The sequence below is a fragment of the Schistocerca serialis genome, chromosome 2 (assembly GCF_023864345.2).
Source record: "Schistocerca serialis cubense isolate TAMUIC-IGC-003099 chromosome 2, iqSchSeri2.2, whole genome shotgun sequence".
Lineage (NCBI taxonomy): Eukaryota > Metazoa > Arthropoda > Insecta > Orthoptera > Acrididae > Schistocerca > Schistocerca serialis.
Window position 1 is genome coordinate 975,903,344 of NC_064639.1, and position 19,900 is coordinate 975,923,243.

General features: G+C 39.7%; 1 protein-coding gene across 6 annotated transcripts in view; it reads right to left on the reverse strand.

The window, feature by feature from the left end:
• Positions 1 to 1,027: 1,027 nt before the first annotated feature.
• Positions 1,028 to 19,900, reverse strand: part of LOC126458384 (CD109 antigen-like) — a 260,318-nt gene continuing 241,445 nt past the window's right edge. For all 6 annotated transcript variants that reach the window (XM_050095369.1, XM_050095367.1, XM_050095366.1 and 3 more), the window contains 4 exons: positions 13,654 to 13,829; positions 7,705 to 7,876; positions 4,020 to 4,122; positions 1,028 to 2,171 (listed from right to left, as the gene is read on the reverse strand). In XM_050095369.1, the coding sequence (XP_049951326.1) occupies positions 1,951 to 2,171; positions 4,020 to 4,122; positions 7,705 to 7,876; positions 13,654 to 13,829 (672 nt within the window). In that variant the 3' untranslated portion in view covers positions 1,028 to 1,950. The remainder of the gene's footprint in view (positions 2,172 to 4,019; positions 4,123 to 7,704; positions 7,877 to 13,653; positions 13,830 to 19,900) is intronic.

The following is a 19,900-nucleotide window of genomic DNA, read 5'->3' on the forward strand; positions in this document are numbered from 1 at the left end:
GATGGACCTTTTGTAAAATGGCTCTGAGCACTATGGGACTTAACTGCAGTGGTCATCAGTCCCCTAGAACTTAGAATCACTTAAACCTAACTAACCTAAGGACATCACACACATCCATGCCTGAGGCAGGATTCAAACCTGTGACCGTAGCGGTCGCGCGGTTCCAGACTGTAGCGCCTAGAACGGTTCGGGCACTCCGGCCGGCGACCTTTTATAAAATATTGATAGTTAACACTTTATACTTGCAGTGAAAACTCTAATTTTGCTTGAAATATGTAATTACAAACAAGAAAAGGTGTATTTTTAATGAAAATGCTGATTAGATATGATTTAATTAGCATATATTTGATGGATTTTACATTTAAAAAGGTGTAAGTATTCCAAATTGGATGAAAAGAGAAGACTGTTTCAACTATACTTTCCATACTTGGTTTGTCCTTATCTTTTGTAAATACAGTTCCTCCATAAAGTTCAAAGCTGAATTTTTTTTTTTTTTAATTGTGAAAAGCATTAAGAAAAACTTGTATTTTGCCACTTTGTAAGGGTGTTCCACATGTGTGTTTCCCTGCAGAGCAGGCAGCAGCATCCGCCATTTGCACACTATGTATTAACAGTGTGCCAATCAGAGCACAGCAGTACAGAGATTGTGACTGTACACGATTTTTGAAATAAAAATTGCATAGCTAAAATATGATTAAGAAAAATGTTGATCACTGTTAATGCATTAAATGTCTTAAAGTTTTATGAACAGTAACACAGTGATAAGACATATCATACACAAGTAGGAGCTGCTTTCAAGAGAGTGACAACACCAGTGTAGGTGTGCTAGGGCCATTGACCAATCACAGCATTTGTGTTTGTTTACATCAGGTTTATTCTTATGATGAACAAAGTATAGTACTGTAACTTTGAAATGTAGCCATCTTTTGTTCTGGTCAATAATTTCGTACATCCTGAAACACCAGTAGGACACATTCTGTATGTAAATGATATAAATGAGTCATAGGGTTGATATTTAAATACATAGTACAAAAAATTCAAAACTTTATTTATATGTTACAATCTTGTTATTAACAAATATACATATCACTCATCTCAAAAACTGATTTCAAAGTAATCACCAAATAATTTGTTTCAAAACTATATAAACAAAAAAAATATTGTTCAAAAAACACAAAGGAACATCACAATCTTCCTACATAACAAGTGTGTTAAAGCAGCTTTGTTACATATCACAATTAGCTTTGAGTAGTTTACATATTTTATTTCAACAGCAAATTGCATCATTACTGTCCAGGCAATGCAGATATGTGACTGGTAAATGACATCACACAAATGTTACAGTTTAGAATAAGAACACACACAGCATTGCCAGTGGACACAATTTGCATTCTTGTAACCAGAACTATCCAGCACTTACTCACTCATAATTATGATGTCTACATAAGAAGAACCAAGTATATTGCTCTGTGTTAAGTTAAATATTACGTTAAGTAACTATCTGGCCCCCGCCTTCTCCCCCCCCCCCTCTCTCTCTCTCTCTCTCACACACACACAAACACACACACACACACTGAAATTTGGTTTTATTGCACTCTTAATTGTAGACCTCAAGAATATAGTGATAAATACCATAATATTATGAATCATCTTCCATGGGATTAATGGTTTTAAAATGAATCACAGTAAATTAAATTGTTGTTATCCCATATTTTTAATGGGTGTTATTTGTAAATCCACAGATTGTATTTTCAACAACATCAAAGCATACTTATCCACTGATTACACAGAAGAATGTTAATAATTCAGAATGTCTCAAAGCACTGAGCAAAATATAATTTAGTAATGTACTCAGTCCACTGTACATCTCTTTTACAAACAGTTTCAGTCTCTCTATGTGTCAGCAGCTTGTATGAAGTTTTACCCACCATACGAGCCTAGACAAAACAATCAGTGCTGTGTAGCCAAGCCCACAGGCAAGCAAACAGCGAACATCAGCAGCACAAGTAGATGACTTGGCAACGGCACAGGTGCTGCCGACCCGGCACTACCGTCACTCCCTCCACTACGACCACTCGATTTACTCGAACAAACTGAGTCGCAGTCTTCATCCTCACAGATATCACACAGTGTTGCTACTCTTGGTTCATAGAATACTCTAGCTCGTCTAGCTGTAACAGTGAAAGAATACACATATACCACAATAATGGAAATTCTAGTTTGGAAGTAACAATATTCGTTTTCTCTCTCTCTCTCTCTCTCTCTCTCTCTCTCTCTCTCTCTCTCAACACACACACACACACACACACACACACACACACACACACACACACACACACCACAATGTGAACTCGGAAAATTGCACAAGCCTTCTTGCTAAGGCCTTAAATTGTGCAGATCATTGAAATCTACTACAGAAACTAAAACACTATGGATGGCGTCATATCTTAACAATAAAAACAATTGGTATCAGAGGATTAAATACAGTTTCCTGTAAGGTCCAGTAGTGGGTTTATTCTCATTTTCGTTCTGAACTTCCATAAATGGTTAACTAAAGACATGGCAGGCATCTTCAAAAGCTCAACATTTGCTGATGATACAAATGTGTTAATAAAGGTTCCACACACAGCCAGGAGGAGAATAAAACTGGTTTACAACTGGTGCATGGCAAACAGCTTAACCTTTAATCTTACGAGGACTCACATTACACAATTTAAAAAAAAAAGAGAGAGAGAGAGAGGGGGGGTGGGACCCAAAAAGTACCATACGTAGGAGGCAGCGGAAATGCACATTGAAAGCAGACTTCCGGATAAGCTATCTCGGACCCAAACCTTTGTCAGATGCACGCGCTGTGCTTCCCCCCCCCTCCCCCCCTCCTTCTCCCACATGAGGCCATGTCACTTGGTTATGGCCTCAGGGTCCACAGGTGACTCTCTCTCTGCGCGCGTGTGTGTGTGTGTGTGTGTGTGTGTGTGTGTGTGTGTGTGTTTGTTTGATTAAATATGTGTTATAAGATCATTCATGGAAGTATATGTGGCGACCATATGAAAAAACTTACAAACAAATTTTTGTGTGTGAACAGTGGGCGAGTAAACAGATATTTTACATCGGAAAGTGCCTGGCTCCTTCCTCCCTTGCCTCCCCCCCCCCCCCCCTTTTCCCCTCCACAACTCTTAAGTACCTTCGGTACATTCTTATCCAAATTTAATCTTCTGATTACACCTCAAATTATCTTAACTTTTGGTGCAAATTATTTAGAAATAAAGTATCTGGTATTTCAAATTATTATACTTTCACGTGGTAGTCTACAGTGTGTTGTTGTTATTATTATTATTACTGATGTTCCATAGCTCTGAAACTTTGTGAATTTGCTCTTGTTCTGCTGTTCCTTTTTCTCCCTCTTCTTCTCCCCAAAATTAAAAATTGCAAATTATTTCTTACCAAACCAACTGCTGACTTGTCATTCTCACATCAACCATCTAAACTGAATATTATCAAAATTCAGATTTGTTTCTTATACAACTGAGTAAATGGTTGGGTGTTGCCGTATTAGGCTTTAACTGACTGCATTTGACAAGTCTCATTTCAGAGCCATAGTTAATATCTTGAACTGCTGAGGTAAGGAAGGGGGGGGGGGGGGGGGGGAGATTAGGGAAGGAGGTGGAAGACATATGAGCGCACATACATTGCATGCATCATTACTTATTACTCTGACTTAACTATATTTTTGTTGAAGTTCAAAATTAGTTTAAGATATTTGTAATGTAGGCACCTTGTCACTAAAAAATTAATCAACATTCTGGGTGCAGAATACATTGAGGTAATTGTCTTTTTACATTTATGTAAAAAGATCATGTTCTCTGCAACAGTCATGGTTAAGGACACAGCTGACATAATCTCTTAGTGCTAAAAAAACAAGTGCTCCATCTGTAAACTTGCCTAAGATTGCTTTCAAAGCATTAATAGAATAGACAAAAGCAGAGCTTTAGTATAGCTTTATAATCTAATAGTATACTTACACGAGTCGTAATAATCATAAATAGATACAGGAACTGGTTTCTGCTTAGCCACTTTGTGAGTTCGGTAAGCAGATATGGTGGGACAATACTCCTGCCTTGTCATCTGGAAGTACAAAAGTTGTGAAACTTAGTCTTTCAAGCTGTACTAAACACAAGTCACTACACCTAACTTCTGATACTTGCCTTTTATATAAGTTACATTTCGTTGTTAGTGTATACACTTGACAAAGTGCTTCCACAAAAATAAATTTCTCAAGAGACAGACGCATAAAATAAAGCATGTGTTCCAGACAATTTAGGAGAAAGCGAAGTGCTCTTTTAATAAGCAAACGATTTCTAAAAATTGTAAGTAACAAAAAAATAAATACTACAAACAATGCAGAAATTGACAGAATGAAAATATAATGAAGTGCAAAGATACTGGTATAGGCATGCATATTCAAATACAGATATATGTAAACAGGCAGAATAAGGTCCTGCGGTCAGCAACATCTACCGTATTTACTCGAATCTAAGCCGCATCTGGAAAATGAGAGTCGAAATAAAGGAAAAAAAAAATTTCCCGAATCTAAGCCGCACCTGAAATTTGAGACTTGAAATTCAAGGGGAGAGAAAAGTTTTAGGCTGCACCTCCAAATCGAAACAAAGTTGGTCCATTGTAATATGAGACACAATTTAGTTCGAATGAAAGACGATACAGCTATAGTGGTTTGGTTTGAGTCGTAAGCTTAGCAGTTAAGCTTTACCAGGTACCCATTGCTATGCGTCAGGCGCTCCGTCCGTATTTATACGGGTACCCATCCTTTTTCACATGCTTCGTCTGGTTTGAATCGACTGCTTATTTTGCTTTGAACTGATAAGTGCCGTTTTCTTTGTTATAGGTGTTTATGTCACTCTAAGCCGAAAATGCATTACTGTACTGCGTCATGCATTGTTTGTCGCATTCTGATAGTGCGTGTTTACGGCCTGTCGCTGCTCGCGGCATGGCTTGCTTTTGTGCGCGCTACCGCCGCTTTTTTAGGGGGGGGGGGGGGGGGGGAAAGAAGGGTATCATCTCATTAGCGAAACAATGCCAAGAGATTGCTATTTGTTCTTACTTACACTGCTGCTTTCTTTGATAATGATCAACAAGAACCAAATAATAGACTGCATATGATAGAACATGTTCTGAACGAGAGTTAGGCGAAAATTTTTCTCCGTTTGAAAATCTTTGCGGCCGCTTCTTAGTACATCAAATTCTGCACAGAAATTAGTCATCTTAGATTTAAAAATCTAGTCAGTTGCCATGCTTCATTTCTGACTTTATCACTATTAGGCACAAGAATAATACGAATATAAACATGACACGATACGTATATTCTTCCGCGTTTGTTGTTGTCTCACTCTAGTTTCGTAGTTTATTAGGCAGACAGGATTTAAATGAGATAGCAGAAAACACGAAAGAATACATGGCAAAATGTTTATATTCATATTATTCTTATGGTGAAGAGAATCCTGCATGTGATTCACATTTCATCAGGGTCTTATTAGCAACTGTCTCTTCTCATAGGTAGGAAAAAATTCAGAACGTAGAGTTGGCCATATTGACAAACATCCCTAGTCTTGCCAGTCGGATTTTCATAGTACATTGAAATTCTGCTACATTCGAAGATGAACAATACGGAATTTGTATTTACTTCGTTGGATAATGTATGAAAATGCAGTGATCGAAACTCGGGGCGGAGAAAAAAAAGCTCGTCTTCCACCTTTTTTTTTTTTTTTTAATTTATTTACTGACGCATAGCTTTTGGCACCAGTATTTATCTCTGTGCCTACAAAGCATGCCTGTGAAGTGCTACATATATTCGACGGCAGAAGTTATTTGTGGCGGCACCTACCAACATTTTTCAGAACTTCCGCTTGCTTTGCACTCGATTCTAAGCCGCAGGCGGTTTTTTGGATTACAAAAACTGGAAAAAAGTGCGGCTTAGATTCGAGTAAATAGGGTATATAAGACAACAAGTGTCTGGCACAGTTGTCAGATCGGTTACTGCTGCTCCAATGGCAGGTTATCAAGATTTAGTGAGTTTGAACGTGGCGATAAAGTCGGTGCAGGAGCGAAGGGACAGCATCTCCGAGGTAGTGATGAAGTGGGGATTTCCCATATGACCATTTCACGAGTGTACCATGAATATCAGGAATCTGGTAAAACATCAAATCTCCGACATCACTGCAAGAATAGGACCAATGATGACTGAAGAGAATTGTTCAACGTGATAGAAGTGTAGCCCCTCCCACAAACCTGCTGCAGATTTCAATGCCAGGCATCAACATGTGTCAGTGTGCAAACCATTCAACGAAACATCGATATGGGCTTTTCGAGCCGAAGACCCACTCGTATACCCTTGATGAATGTACAGTCCAAGCTTTACACCTCGCCTGCACCCTTCAGCAGTGACATTGGACTGTTGATGACTGGAAACATGTTAGCTGGTGGGACGAGTCTCATTTCAAATTTTATCAAGTGGGTGGATGTGTACGGTTATGGAGACAACCTCATGAATCCACGGACCTTGCATGTCAGCGGGGGACTGCTCAAGCTGGTGGAGGCTCTGTAATGGTGTGGGGCATGTGCAGTTGGAGTGATTATGGGGCCCATGATATGTCCAGATACAACTCCAACAGGTGACATGTTCATAAGCATCCTGTCTATCACCTGCATCCACTCATGCCCATTGTGCACTCCGACAAACTTGGGCAATCAGCAGGACAATGTGACACTCCACACATCTAGAATTGCTATGGAGTGGCTCCAGGAACACACTTCTGATTTTAAACAGTTCGATGGTCACCAAACTCACCAGACATGAACATTATTGAACATATCTGGGATGCCTTGCAATGTGCTGTCCAGAAGAGATCTACACCGCCTCATACTCTTATCCATTTATGGAAAGCCTTCAGTATTCATGGTGTCAGTTACCTCCAGCACTAATTCAGAAATTAGTCGAGTCCATGCCACGTCGTGTTATGGCATTTCTGAGTGCTCGTGGGAGCCCAGTAAAGAGGTAAGCAATAAGAAACAGTCATTAAATAATTCAGAATTTTTGAGTCATGAGACATACACTACATACAGTCAAAGAACTGAAAAAAGAAACAGGAAACATGGCTAAGGAGAAACAGATATTGCAGAAAAGGGAGTAACAGGCAACAACAGTGGATTATACCAGCCTGAATCTAAATTCTTTACAACTAATACTGGAAAAAACAGATCCAAAAGATAATAACAAATGAAGAATAACAGAGACAAAAAGACAAAAACAGACATTAAAAATACAATGAATTGTAGAGAAAACAGGAAATGACATAAAGAGAAGAGCTAAATACATCAGGGCACAACAGAAAACTGTGAATGAGAATCAAGAGGAGGAAAAGGTAGAAAAAGATACTGTAAATCAAAAACTGAACATGTCTGAACAACCCAAGTGGTGAAACAAACATTCATGTTTCCAATACAAATGTATTGGCCGAAAAATCTATTACAATTAGTTCTTTTTTCTACTTGTATGCCCCGACTCATGAATATGACGGTAATGCAAAACATGAACACTAACCACAAAAGACAGTTAATTACAGATACTGCAGTTATTCTTTGAGAATTAGTACACTGTATCAATTCTATCAGAGTTAAATATGAAATCCTTACCTTGTCAAAATACAGAACAACAACAGTGTCCCCATCTTTTGTCTCAACTCTCTTCACATTCTGTGAAACTTCCAGGCTGGGTAGTGAATCTGAATCAACAGTGAAGCCAGAGGGCAATGACACTTCCATAACAGCCATGTTACTTTCATTAGCAGACTGTCCAGCAGCAAACCTGTATTACGTAAAGACAGGGATAAGCAGAAAATGTGTATTAGTGACCACACTCCTATTTTAGCATAACTATAAAGTTCAGCCAATAATGTTGTGTACATGCAAGTTTGAGATTATTTTTTCACAGAAAAGATGTATTTCTGACGGAGTGTTGAAACTACACTAAATAATACCAGTGCATAATTGCAAATATCAAATATAGGACACAAAGTGCAGACAGTTTAGTTCAATCAAATGGCCATTATTATTCTGTTGTGCCACACTAAGAATCACCATCACGATCTTCACTGTGGAAAAAAAAAAGGAAGAAAAACCAAGAAGAGAGAAATAAATAAAGTATAACATTCTTTGTGGAATAAGTCATGTTAGAGCAATTAGTAGATACACAAGGAAGTGCCAATTACACCACAATCCCCTTCATCATCCCAAAAACTTTAACAACAGGCCAATGAAAACACTGTATAACACATGTAGGTGTGATGTATACGTTACTCAAATGAAATATTGTAACATTTAAAACTTTCTTGGTCTAACAATCGTTGGAGTCATTTGGAGAAAACTGATGCCTGTAACCTGCTACCACAATGTTTTGATCCAGACTTCTCTCCATCTTCAGGTATAAACTCACAAGACAGAGCGGTTATGTGTACTTTGTCAATTTAAACCTACATATGGTCAGAATGATTCAAAATATTGTGGCAGCAAGTTATGAACACTACACAGTTTTACCAAAATATTATGGAACAAATAATATGATGTTAATGGGGTTAAATATGACTGCTTCTTGGGAGAAATGCCAAAAAAGAGATATAAGTAAGTGTGATTACTTTTTAGAAGTGTGGCATCGATAGGTCACATCGACCAAGTAAAGTATGATCTGTGAACTCTAACTGCTCTGACAAGCCGCCGTGTTAATGTTCCACTCAGCCTTTGTACCTTGAACAGTGTACATATGTATCTTTCTTTGTGCTGAAATATATATATGTTTAGACATTTATGGGAACAGTTTGTTGCGTATACAGTTACCTGTATTCCGGTTTCCCATATTGGTGACCCCGACATTTCTATGTCTTCCGCGACTTCCGTGCTGGCCATGTGGAATCAACAGGTTTTACGTTTGACACCATGACTGCCTCACACAATTTTTTTATACGAGGATTTGGAGGCTCAGCTCCTACTACCAGGCCACTCCAATCCCCTTCCAACGGTTGTTTCACCGCTAACGGACAGTGTTTCGCGATCTCCAACGAAGTTAACCTCAAACTTTGCAGCTCTACAACGCCCGAGTGTTATGCCCTTACCTTAAACAATGGACTGGGTTTTGTGTCGCCGGACTGTGCACGCCAACATTTGAAAAGTGAAGTGGACGATTTCCTGAATCATGTAACGATCGCTCGCTCGTGTAGTTTTCAAAGGGAGCCAAATTCACACACATGCTTTGATTCTCTATGCGCCGCAATGTCGTTTACAGCAGTGCCGTGTGCTACACTGCCATTTGTGCAAAACGCACACGTGGTCAACTGCTATCAAGCCATGCCAGTTTTGCCTTCCTCACAATTAAATAACGGATATTTTTATACAACAAGTTCACCAGGCTGAACCACCAGATCTGTCACCCAGTTTCTTGACCACATGGGTTCGAGCACACCCTATGGTGCTTCACCATCCAGGAACATTGTACCACGATAATGTGATCACCAGCAGGTTTCACCAGTGATTTATGGTCCTACCACACAGGGTGCATTTCCAATGCTCACAGAAAACTCTCGTTGTTGCCATACCAAGTGCCAAACCCTCCTCCCCCCCCCCCCCACCCTCTCACTCACGGGGGGGGGGGGGGGGGGGGGGGAGGGGTAGGCTCGGATTCCGACCATACAGCCGCTTGCTCCTTCCACAGTACCGTCTGCACCTGCTGCGCCGGCCTCCCAAGTCATTTCCGACATGGACAATTTAAGTACTATGCCTTTAACCTCCGGTCCAGTTTATCGGCCTACCTCACACGCCGCTCATCTGTTCGTTCCCATGGTACCGACCGTGCCTGCCGCATCATGCTTACGTTACTCATCAGGGACATTGCAACCAGCCGTTGTTTGGGACGTGTTTGCTAGTAACATGCCCACGCCAGTAGTGCCAGGTTACAGGACAGCCTATCCTACCATGGGACAGCAGGCCTTCTAAGATACGCCGAAGCCACACACCCCCCACCCCGCCAGCAAGTTTGAAATTATCGGCCCTCTGCCACTGTCAGACGGTCACAGATATATCCTCTCCACAATCAATCGCATGTCCCATTGGGTGGAAGCTATTCCTTTACCAAACATCACAGCAGAAACTGTGGCCAAGGGATTTGTCTCATCGTGGATCACTAGGCTCGGTTGCCCGTTCACCATCACCACCGACCAGGGTCAACAGTTCGCGTCTGCACTTTTCATGATTCTATGAAACCTTTGTGGTATAAAAAAAATCATACAACAGCCTACCACCCACAAAGCAACGGTTTAGTGGAATGATGGCACCACACCCTTAAAACAGCACTCAGGTGTCATGACTGCCTATGGTCTGAAGCACTTCCTTGAGTGTTACTCGGTCTCCATTTGGGCTTTAAACCTGACTTACAGGGAACCATCCCCAAATTAGTTTTCGGCAAGAACGCGATTCTACCTGGGGAACTTATCCTTACCCAAGCACTCGAGGATTTCCCCACCTCCACAGACTGAATGCACACCCACTTCAGACACACACGGCTACAACTGCCTGTCAGTCATTCCCCGCCGGACACTTATGTGCCAACTGCACTCGACACATGCTCCCACATTATACTCAGGAACAATTCCTTTGGACAACCTCTGCAACCCCCATACCTTGGTCCCTTTGAAGTACTCTGGTGGGGCGAGACGACGTTCCACATTATGGTTAAAGATTGCCCGCAGACTGTTTCACTACACAGGCTCAAGCCTGCTTTCATTGACTCCGACATCCCTCTGCAGTCCCATCCAGATGAATTTTCCATTGCCGAGCCCAATAACGAGTTAGCTCATTCCATGGTAGGGTCGTCTCCTTCTGATGATTCGTCACCGCAGTTCGTGGGTTTCCCAAGCATGTCGTCATCAACCCCATGTGCAGGTTTTGATGACGTTTCATCTACTGGAGAGACTTGCTCCTCGACATACAACTTGTGCTGCAATGTACCACCTTACCACGTCGGCGACATGTCGATCGTAGCTTTCGACGACCATGTACTTGTGCTCCTTACAGACATGCAGACTCAACACTCAATGAGGAACTAGATGTCAAGATAGTGCATAGCCTGTCCCTCCTCCGAGAGTGTGATCCATCAAGAGTTCAAGCATTCATCTCCTTGGACGGCTCGAGCTGCATTAGGGTCAGGTACACTCACACCCCTCCCAACACCTCTACTCCCGGGCCGGCCCACGCATCGTCCGCCCCTGCTGGCTGTCTGATTACGAGGTGGACCTGCAGCTTGTCACTGTGCCTTCACACGCCGCCTTGACAGAGATGGAGCTTCCAGCCATGCGCCTGCCGCCTCGCACTACGCACTCCGAAGCTGACACCCACACGACCTCCTCTCAGGCGAGGGGAGAAGGGAGGGGGGCTGTGATGCTTCGTTATGTCGCATCGACCACATAAAGCATGATCTTTGAACTCTAACTGCTCTGACGAGCCGCCATGTTCCAGTCAGCCTTTGTACCTTGTACAGTGTATCTTTCTTTGTGCTGAAATATATGTACGTATAGACATTTATGGGAATAGTTTGTTGCGTATACAGTTACCCATATTCCCGTTTCCCATAGAAGCTTATCTCGTTCATCAAAATTTTATGGAAACTTGGGTGCCCTGAACTTTTATTTGAAATAGAGGAGAATCCTAAGTTTAGTACTTTGAGATAAGGCTACGCCTTTTAACAACTGTTCAAAGTTACAGCTGCTACACTCATTGCTTATATTACATTACTACTCTGATAAAAATTAACTGCAACACAGGTAAGTCTCAAACAAAGCTGCAGTATAGCTGTTCCAGCATTTAATGTTTGTATTATTAATGATGATTTTGATGATTACAATAGCTCATTCACTACTACAAAACAAAGAAGAGAACTTTTCTTTAACATAATTCAAACAATGTTTTTTAATATAACTGCCAAATAATGAGGTATTTTTGTTTGTTTATCATGCCACCCTACTTCCTCCCCTCCACCAGGCAGTCATTTTGTGAAGAAGCACGCTGGCATAATTTTAATCCCCCCTCTTGTTTTGCCATCTGCCTCCTTAAATTCATTTCTTCAGTTTTAAGTAATTAGCATTAACATATGTGAATATAATCTGCATTTTCATAAAAGAGAAAGATTAGCCCTTAGTTTTAAAGAATTTAACACCAGATGTAATTTTGTGCTTAGTTTTATGTATGAAACTGATTTTCTAATTTATTTCAACTATTTCTAGTTAGTATCTTTTATTATAGAGTGAAATCAGTAATAGTTTCATAACGTAAATTCTGTTGTTGACATATAAATAAATATAGAATCTGTAATAATTGTAAACATTTGGAAGACAAAAATGCTAGTTATCTTAAAGTATCTATTTGGCCCTATTTGAAAACATGTTAGTAAAGCCAGCCTTTAATTAATTCCAAAGCAATTAACAGTTTTGTCAAAAATATTGTTTACGTAACTATATTGGTTAATTTCATGATTTAAACAAATAATTCAGCCTAACTCTTGCAGTAGAAGAAACTGTTAAAAAGAACAAATGTTTCGATGTATTCAGTTAATTTAATTAGTTAAGTTTTAATTATAATTTCTGTAAACTAAACTTCGAACAATGTGTAGTTTCAGCACCTATTATTGTGATGATATATAAGGGCCCAATTTTTGGTCATGAGACAGTCGGTCCATGGCTGAGTTTCAGACGAGTAACCTGTGCTGGTTAGAACAACAACAATACTTCAAATTAACTGTGGAATAAGTGTTAAACAATTACGCCATGTGTAGAAACAGTGACAGTGTCTTCTCCACAAGTACCTGATTATTCTTCCAGAACTGTGAACTTTGTGGTTAGGTTTTACTGCTCGTTGATGTTCAACAGGAAACTATTGTAGCAGTATGTGGATGCTCACCTGCAAACTACTAATGAGGCTTATGGAAAGTTAAACAATAGTGCATTGCCCATATAAATGTGTATATGGGGGGCTGTGAAAAGTGAAAGTAAAAGACGGTGAAATGCAACTGAGCATATGTCAGCTACATTATTTACAGTAGTCAAGTGTCCAAATTACAACCACATATTTCAGCCAGTACGTTGACACGCCTGACGTGGTCCACTGCGACGTCCTATCCTGTGTCAACCTCTTCGTTTGAGAGCAACATTTGCAACCAGCAACGTCAATTTTTTGTTGCATATATTCCAGTATCTGTCTTCCCAATAGTTTTTGTCCTCTGCAGCCCCCTCTACTGCCACGGACGGTTTCCCTCATGACTTAAGCCATGCCTTGTCACCCTGTCCATTCTTATCCTCCAGTTTTTCCACTTCTTCCTTTCCTCACAAATTCTGAGTACCCAATCTTACTTTATCAGTCTGCTTTGATTCACTTCTTTTCTGATTTTTCATGCAGTCCATGATTTGCTACTTACTACATATTTGAAAACTTGCCTGATTAAATGATAGTGCAAAACATATAAACTGACTGCTTATAAGTATCAGAATCAGTATCAGTATCTTTTAGCAAGATGATATTAACAGAACACTGTTAAGAGCTACATACGCTGAGCATATCGAAAGCTGCAGATGATTCCGGTCAGAGTTTTTGTCAACCTGTGGGTCTAATGTGAAGAGCGGCCATGCACCAGTCACATTAACATTGTAGCGGTAAGACACCTGCATAATGGCAAATCCTGTTCCAGTTGCTGTGATGTTGACTTCCCGTACTTTTGACGACAGCTGCAAAGAAAAGACAGAGCTAAGCACCAGAAAATTTTAAAAATGTAACAATCATATTTTCAATTATAATATTGCTTGTGTTTCTTGAAGTTTTCACAACAGATAGAATATTCCATCATCTTTCAGGCATGCATCTGGGATAGTATTACTTCTTGTTGAATTGCTGGCAGAATTTAAACTACTTGATCCAATACTCTGGGGTAAACATGTCTGTGACAGAGACAACACTGTTGGCAACAAGAGCATCAGTCTGTAACTGACAGCCACAGACTGATGCTCTTGTTGCCAACAGTGTTATCTCTGACAAAGGTACGTTCACCCCACGGTATTGTGTCAAGGAGTATAAATTCTGCCAGTCACTCACCTCAATGAAGACAGTACAGTTATCAGCCAAACTATTGAAACAAGAAGTAATATTATCCCAGATTAATGCCTGAAAGTTGATGATATATGAGTAATGTTTCTTCTTTATTTAGACTTAATCTCTCTATGACCCATAAAGCTGTTTCTTGAAATATTGTAAGTAGGCTTTCCTGAGGTAGGTTGTATCTATCTGCACACATCTGCCAGTTCAGTTTCTCCAGCATCTGTGTGTCACTGTCCCATAGGTAACACAAACTTGTGTCCATTCAAGCTGCCATTCAATATCCCTTATTAGTACTCTTTGCTACAGGTGCTGCATACTTACACAATATTCTACGATGTGCTGCACTAGTGTTTTGTAAGCAGTCTGCTATATCGGCTGCCACTGCCAAGTATTCTACCAATGAACCAAAGTTTGCCACCTGCTCTAGGCTGAGCCTATGTGACTGTTCCATTAAATATTCCTACAAATTCTTGCATAGTTGTATTTACATGAGATGACTGATTCCAAACAACCACTTTTTTGATAGTAAGCATAGGTGTGGGACTGAGTCAAATGCTTTCTGGAAATCAATGAATACTGCATCTACTTGACTGCTTTGATGTCATGTGAGAAAAGCACAAGCTGTGTTTTACATCTGTGATGTTTTTGGAATCTACACTGGTTGGCATGGAGGGGCTCATCTGTTTGAGATACCTCCTTATGTTTGTGGTCAGAAACTTTTCTAATGTTCTACAATAAGTGGACATCAAGGATATTGGACAGCAGATTTGTGGATGACTCCTGCTACCCTTCTTATTAAAGGTGCGACTGGAGCACAACATCTGCATGACGGAACAACACAAACAGCACTTGTCCATCACTTGCTTTTTACACATTGTGGAAGCACAATGCCAACAGTTTCCACCCTCAGTATCACACGGCGTGCACTTACTGAGAGGTCCAGCCACGTGGCTTAGGTAAAACACGACTCTACACTACACAGCTTTGCCACAATGTAGCGAAACTAATGGACACTGTTAGTGTTGGCATGCATGCATAACAATTTCTTTTTATGCTGTCAATTGTCCATGTTTTCTATGGAGAAAATGTGGACTGTATATCTGACATTCCACAAGTATTGTCACAGCAGTTGATTATATACATGTATAACCAAAAATTAAAGTGATAATTGAATACTGAATGTTATCGAAGGTCATTAATTTAGCTGTGGAACTGTAAATTTGCTTGAAAGATAAGATGATGAAATAATGCTTGCATTCAGTCTGCTGGTAAAATTGCACTGACATGGACATATTTTGGACAGAAAAAATGAAAAAGATTTGTGTTTAAGAGTATGACAAAGGATTATAATTGTCAACTTTGTTTATAATTAATTACAAAAATCTTCTATCCAGTTACACCATAGGCTCTCATGCTTTTATTAAGCAAATGGACTAATAGGACTCATTACAGTTGATCATATTAACTGTGCTCAATGGAAAAAGGAAGGAAGCACAAGGTGTAGTGGTAAGCAAAGATGGGTACCTTATGTTAATAAATTTCTATGTGGCTAATTAAACAATGGAAACTCCAGGTAGGCATGTCAACAATGTCGTGAAGAAGACATGTCAAGTTGCAGAGAGGCACAATTAAAAGACACTTACGCCAAGCTTTTGGCCACAGCCTTCATCACACACACAAACACATTCTAGTCTGAGCGGCCAGAGTTGGTGGTCAGTGTGCATGAGGTGTGATTGCTTGTGTATGTTTCTCTTTTGCTGATGAAGGCTGTGGCTGAAAGCTTTGTGTAAGTGTCTTAATTGTGCCTTTCTGCAACTTAACATGTCTTTTTTAACAGTAAGTGACAATCTATCTTTTCCTACATTGTTGCTATTTCTGCCTGGATAACAATTAGACTAAGTAGATCATTCAAACAAATTTATTCATGAATAAATTATTTGTAACTAACAAATAATGTAGAATGCCACCGTTTACTTCTTGAACTGAATTCTATAATCAGTCCACTTCTTGCCTTAGCTAGTGCAGTTTCTATTTCATAAATACCTTATTAATACATCAGACATAAAGGTGGCTCAGTGAGTCAAGTTCCAGACTACAAAACCAAAAGTTTTTGGTTTGATTCCACATTGGTCCAACAATTTTTTCTGTTACTCATTGCTTCTTTCGTCTCTAATAATAACAAAAAAAAAAAAAAAATATCAAGTCAAGTGACACCGTGTTCTGGAGTACATGTTGAACTGTAGGTCCCCTTGTAAATGGCTGTACAATCCAAAGAAATATTAAAGAAATTGCGTCACAAGTTTCGAATTATGTTATGATGTAAAAAGAAAACTTTATTTTGAGTGTAATTCGGGAAGTGGAGCTAACATGGAATCACAATGAATTATTTGACAAAACCAAAAGTGGAATTGCTAGTGTCTCATTTTTTGTCAAAGAAAAGTGTGTGTTGAAAGTTACATATAATCATCCTGAAATAAACATGAATTTAGGATATATAATGCATAAAATCCTCTTTGTATGTGTAGAACATATTTTCTTTGGTGTAAAGAAGGCAAATCTTCGAAATCAATTAAAGTTTCGATCAGATGTTTGGCATAAAGAGTTGTTCTGAAAACTAATTTAAAAACAACAGAAAGTACATTTGTTTAATGAATGATAAGGAATCATAGCAATAAACATGGGTGTCTATGGAATGTTTTCGAAGAGGGAGCAAGATTCAAAACTTGTGAGATTTAATATAACTGATATGGTGAGTTGGAAAATGTTTAGTGCACCAAGAACTAAATTTAATAAGAAGTGCACAAAACTTGTGGTAACCACAAAAGACTGACATTTACCTACTCAATGTCTTTTAATTACATTACTTTGGTTCCTAATCGCTAAGTGTATTTCAGTAATACACGGTTATTACAAATGATTGAAGCGATTTCACAGCTCTACAATAACTTTATTATTTGAGATATTTTCACAATGCTTTGCACACACATACAAAAACTCAAAAAGTTTTTTTAGGCATTCACAAATGTTTGATATGTGCCCCTTTAGTGAATCGGCAGACATCAAGCCGATAATCAAGTTCCTCCCACACTCGGCGCAGCATGTCCCCATCAATGAGTTCGAAAGCATCGTTGATGCGAGCTCGCAGTTCTGGCACGTTTCTTGGTAGAGGAGTTTAAACACTGAATCTTTCACATAACCCCACAGAAAGAAATCGCATGGGGTTAAGATGGGAGAGCGTGGAGGCCATGACATGAATTGCTGATCATGATCTCCACCATGACCGATCCATCGGTTTTCCAATCTCCTGTTTAAGAAATGCCGAACATCATGATGGAAGTGCGGTGGAGCACCATCCTGTTGAAAGATGAAGTCGGCGCTGTCGGTCTCCAGTTGTGGCCTGAGCCAATTTTCCAGCTTGTCCAGATACACGTGTCCTGTAACGTCTTTTTCGTGGAAGAAAAAGGGGCCGTAAACTTTAAACCGTGAGATTGCACAAAACACGTTAACTTTTGGTGAATTGCGAATTTGCTGCACGAATGCGTGAGGATTCTCTGCCGCCCAGATTCGCATATTGTGTCTGTTCACTTCACCATTAAGAAAAAATGTTGCTTCATCACTGAAAACAAGTTTCGCACTGAACGCATCCTCTTCCATGAGCTGTTGCAACCGTGCCGAAAATTCAAAGCGTTTGACTTTGTCATCGGGTGTCAGGGCTTGTAGCAATTGTAAACGGTAAGGCTTCTGCTTTAGCCTTTTCCGTAAGATTTTCCAAACCGTCGGCTGTGGTACGTTTAGCTCCCTGCTTGCTTTATTCGTCGACTTCCGCGGGCTACACGTGAAACTTGCCTGCACGCGTTCAACCGTTTCTTCGCTCACTGCAGGCCGACCTGTTGATTTCCCCTTACAGAGGCATCCAGAAGCTTTAAACTGCGCATACCATCGCCGAATGGAATTAGCAGTTGGTGGATCTTTGTTGAACTTCTTCCTGAAGTGTCGTTGCACTGTTATGACTGACTGATGTGAGTGCATTTCAAGCACGACATACGCTTTCTCGGCTCCTGTCACCATTTTGTCTCACTGCGCTCTCGAGCGCTCTGGCGGCAGAAACCTGAAGTGCGGCTTCAGCCGAACAAAACTTTATGAGTTTTTCTACGTATCTGTAGTGTGTCGTGACCATATGTCAATCAATGGAGCTACAGTGAATTTATGAAATCGCTTCAATCATTTGTAATAGCCCTGTATATGCAAAGTACAGCTTATATGTCATTAATATGTATATGAATGCCACTTCCTGATTCAATGATCTGAAATTACATCCTCGTTTGATTAAATCTAGGGTATCTGAATTAAAACTAGAAAACGTTCACAAAAAATTATCCACACTCTCATAATATAAAGGAAACCGAAAATTAAAATTCTGAAACAGAAAGAAAACGTCAGACTGGCTGAAAAAACTCTACTGGGTGTCAACAAAAATGCTACATTAACACTCCTCAAAGTGGCAAAACAAGAAATAAACTTTTAAAAATGGCATATTCAACTTTGACCTAATCTATAACACTTTGTTTGCAAATAAAACTTCACAACTGTTCACATTAATGAACTTTTCACATTCCTTTCACATGATTTCAATTTGTTAGTTATGACTGGCATATCTAAAGTTAAACAAAATGCATTTTAAAAGTACAATTTTTTTTTTTTGGTTACGTAAAATATAGCCCATGGCCACAATATGGCGAGATGACTGTGGGATATCTTCCGAAACCACTCTCTAGTGCCCAGTAGAAACTACTTTTAGCAGTCTAGGATTGCACCAAGGTAATCCTCTTCATCCAGTCTGTCACATTATTGAGCAATATCCCAACAGGACTGTAGAAAACATATCTTTGTGACTGCATTTAATGCTGTTTTTCACCCATACACTTTGTGAAGATCCCAACCCTGGAGTGTGCATTTTCTCTGATCTTTCTTCTTCTATAGTGGTCAATCCAAGGATTGGTTTGCAACAGCTACAATGGCAGCTTGTCTCCATTCTGCGTGTCTTTCAGCTTTTCTCTTCATTTCTTTATAGGTGTTACATCCCACATCTTTCACAATTTGATCCATGTACCTTAGTCGTGGTCTTCCTCTTGGTCTTTTTCCCTCGACATATCTCTCTATGATTGTGTTAAGGAGTCCTTTATGTCTTAATAGATGGCCTGTAAATTTCACTCTTCTTTTAACAATGAAACTCCAGAAGCTTCTCTTCTCATCTGCTCTTTCCAGCACCACTTCGTTTGTGACCTTGTCGATACATTTTATTTTGAGCATGCGTCTATAGCACCACATTTCAAAAGAATTTAGCTTCTGGTCTTCCTCTGTCCCGAGAGTCCATGTTTCACACCCATAGCATGCCACACTCCACACATATGATTTCAAAAATCTTTTCCTGATTTCAAGGCTGATGCTCTTAGATGTTAATATGTTTTTCTTCTTGTTAAAAGCAGCCTTTGCTTGAGCTATTCTACTTCTCACTTCTGCCTTGCTCCTTCCATCCCTGGTAATATTACTGCCCAGATAAGTAAATTTATCAACTTGTTCAAGCAGTTCATTGCCTACATGAACTTGGACTTTCACTTGATCTTCTTTGTCGCATGCCATTACTTTTGTTTTTGCTTTATTAATTCTCATATTATATTCTTCACCCATAACTTTATCCATTCTA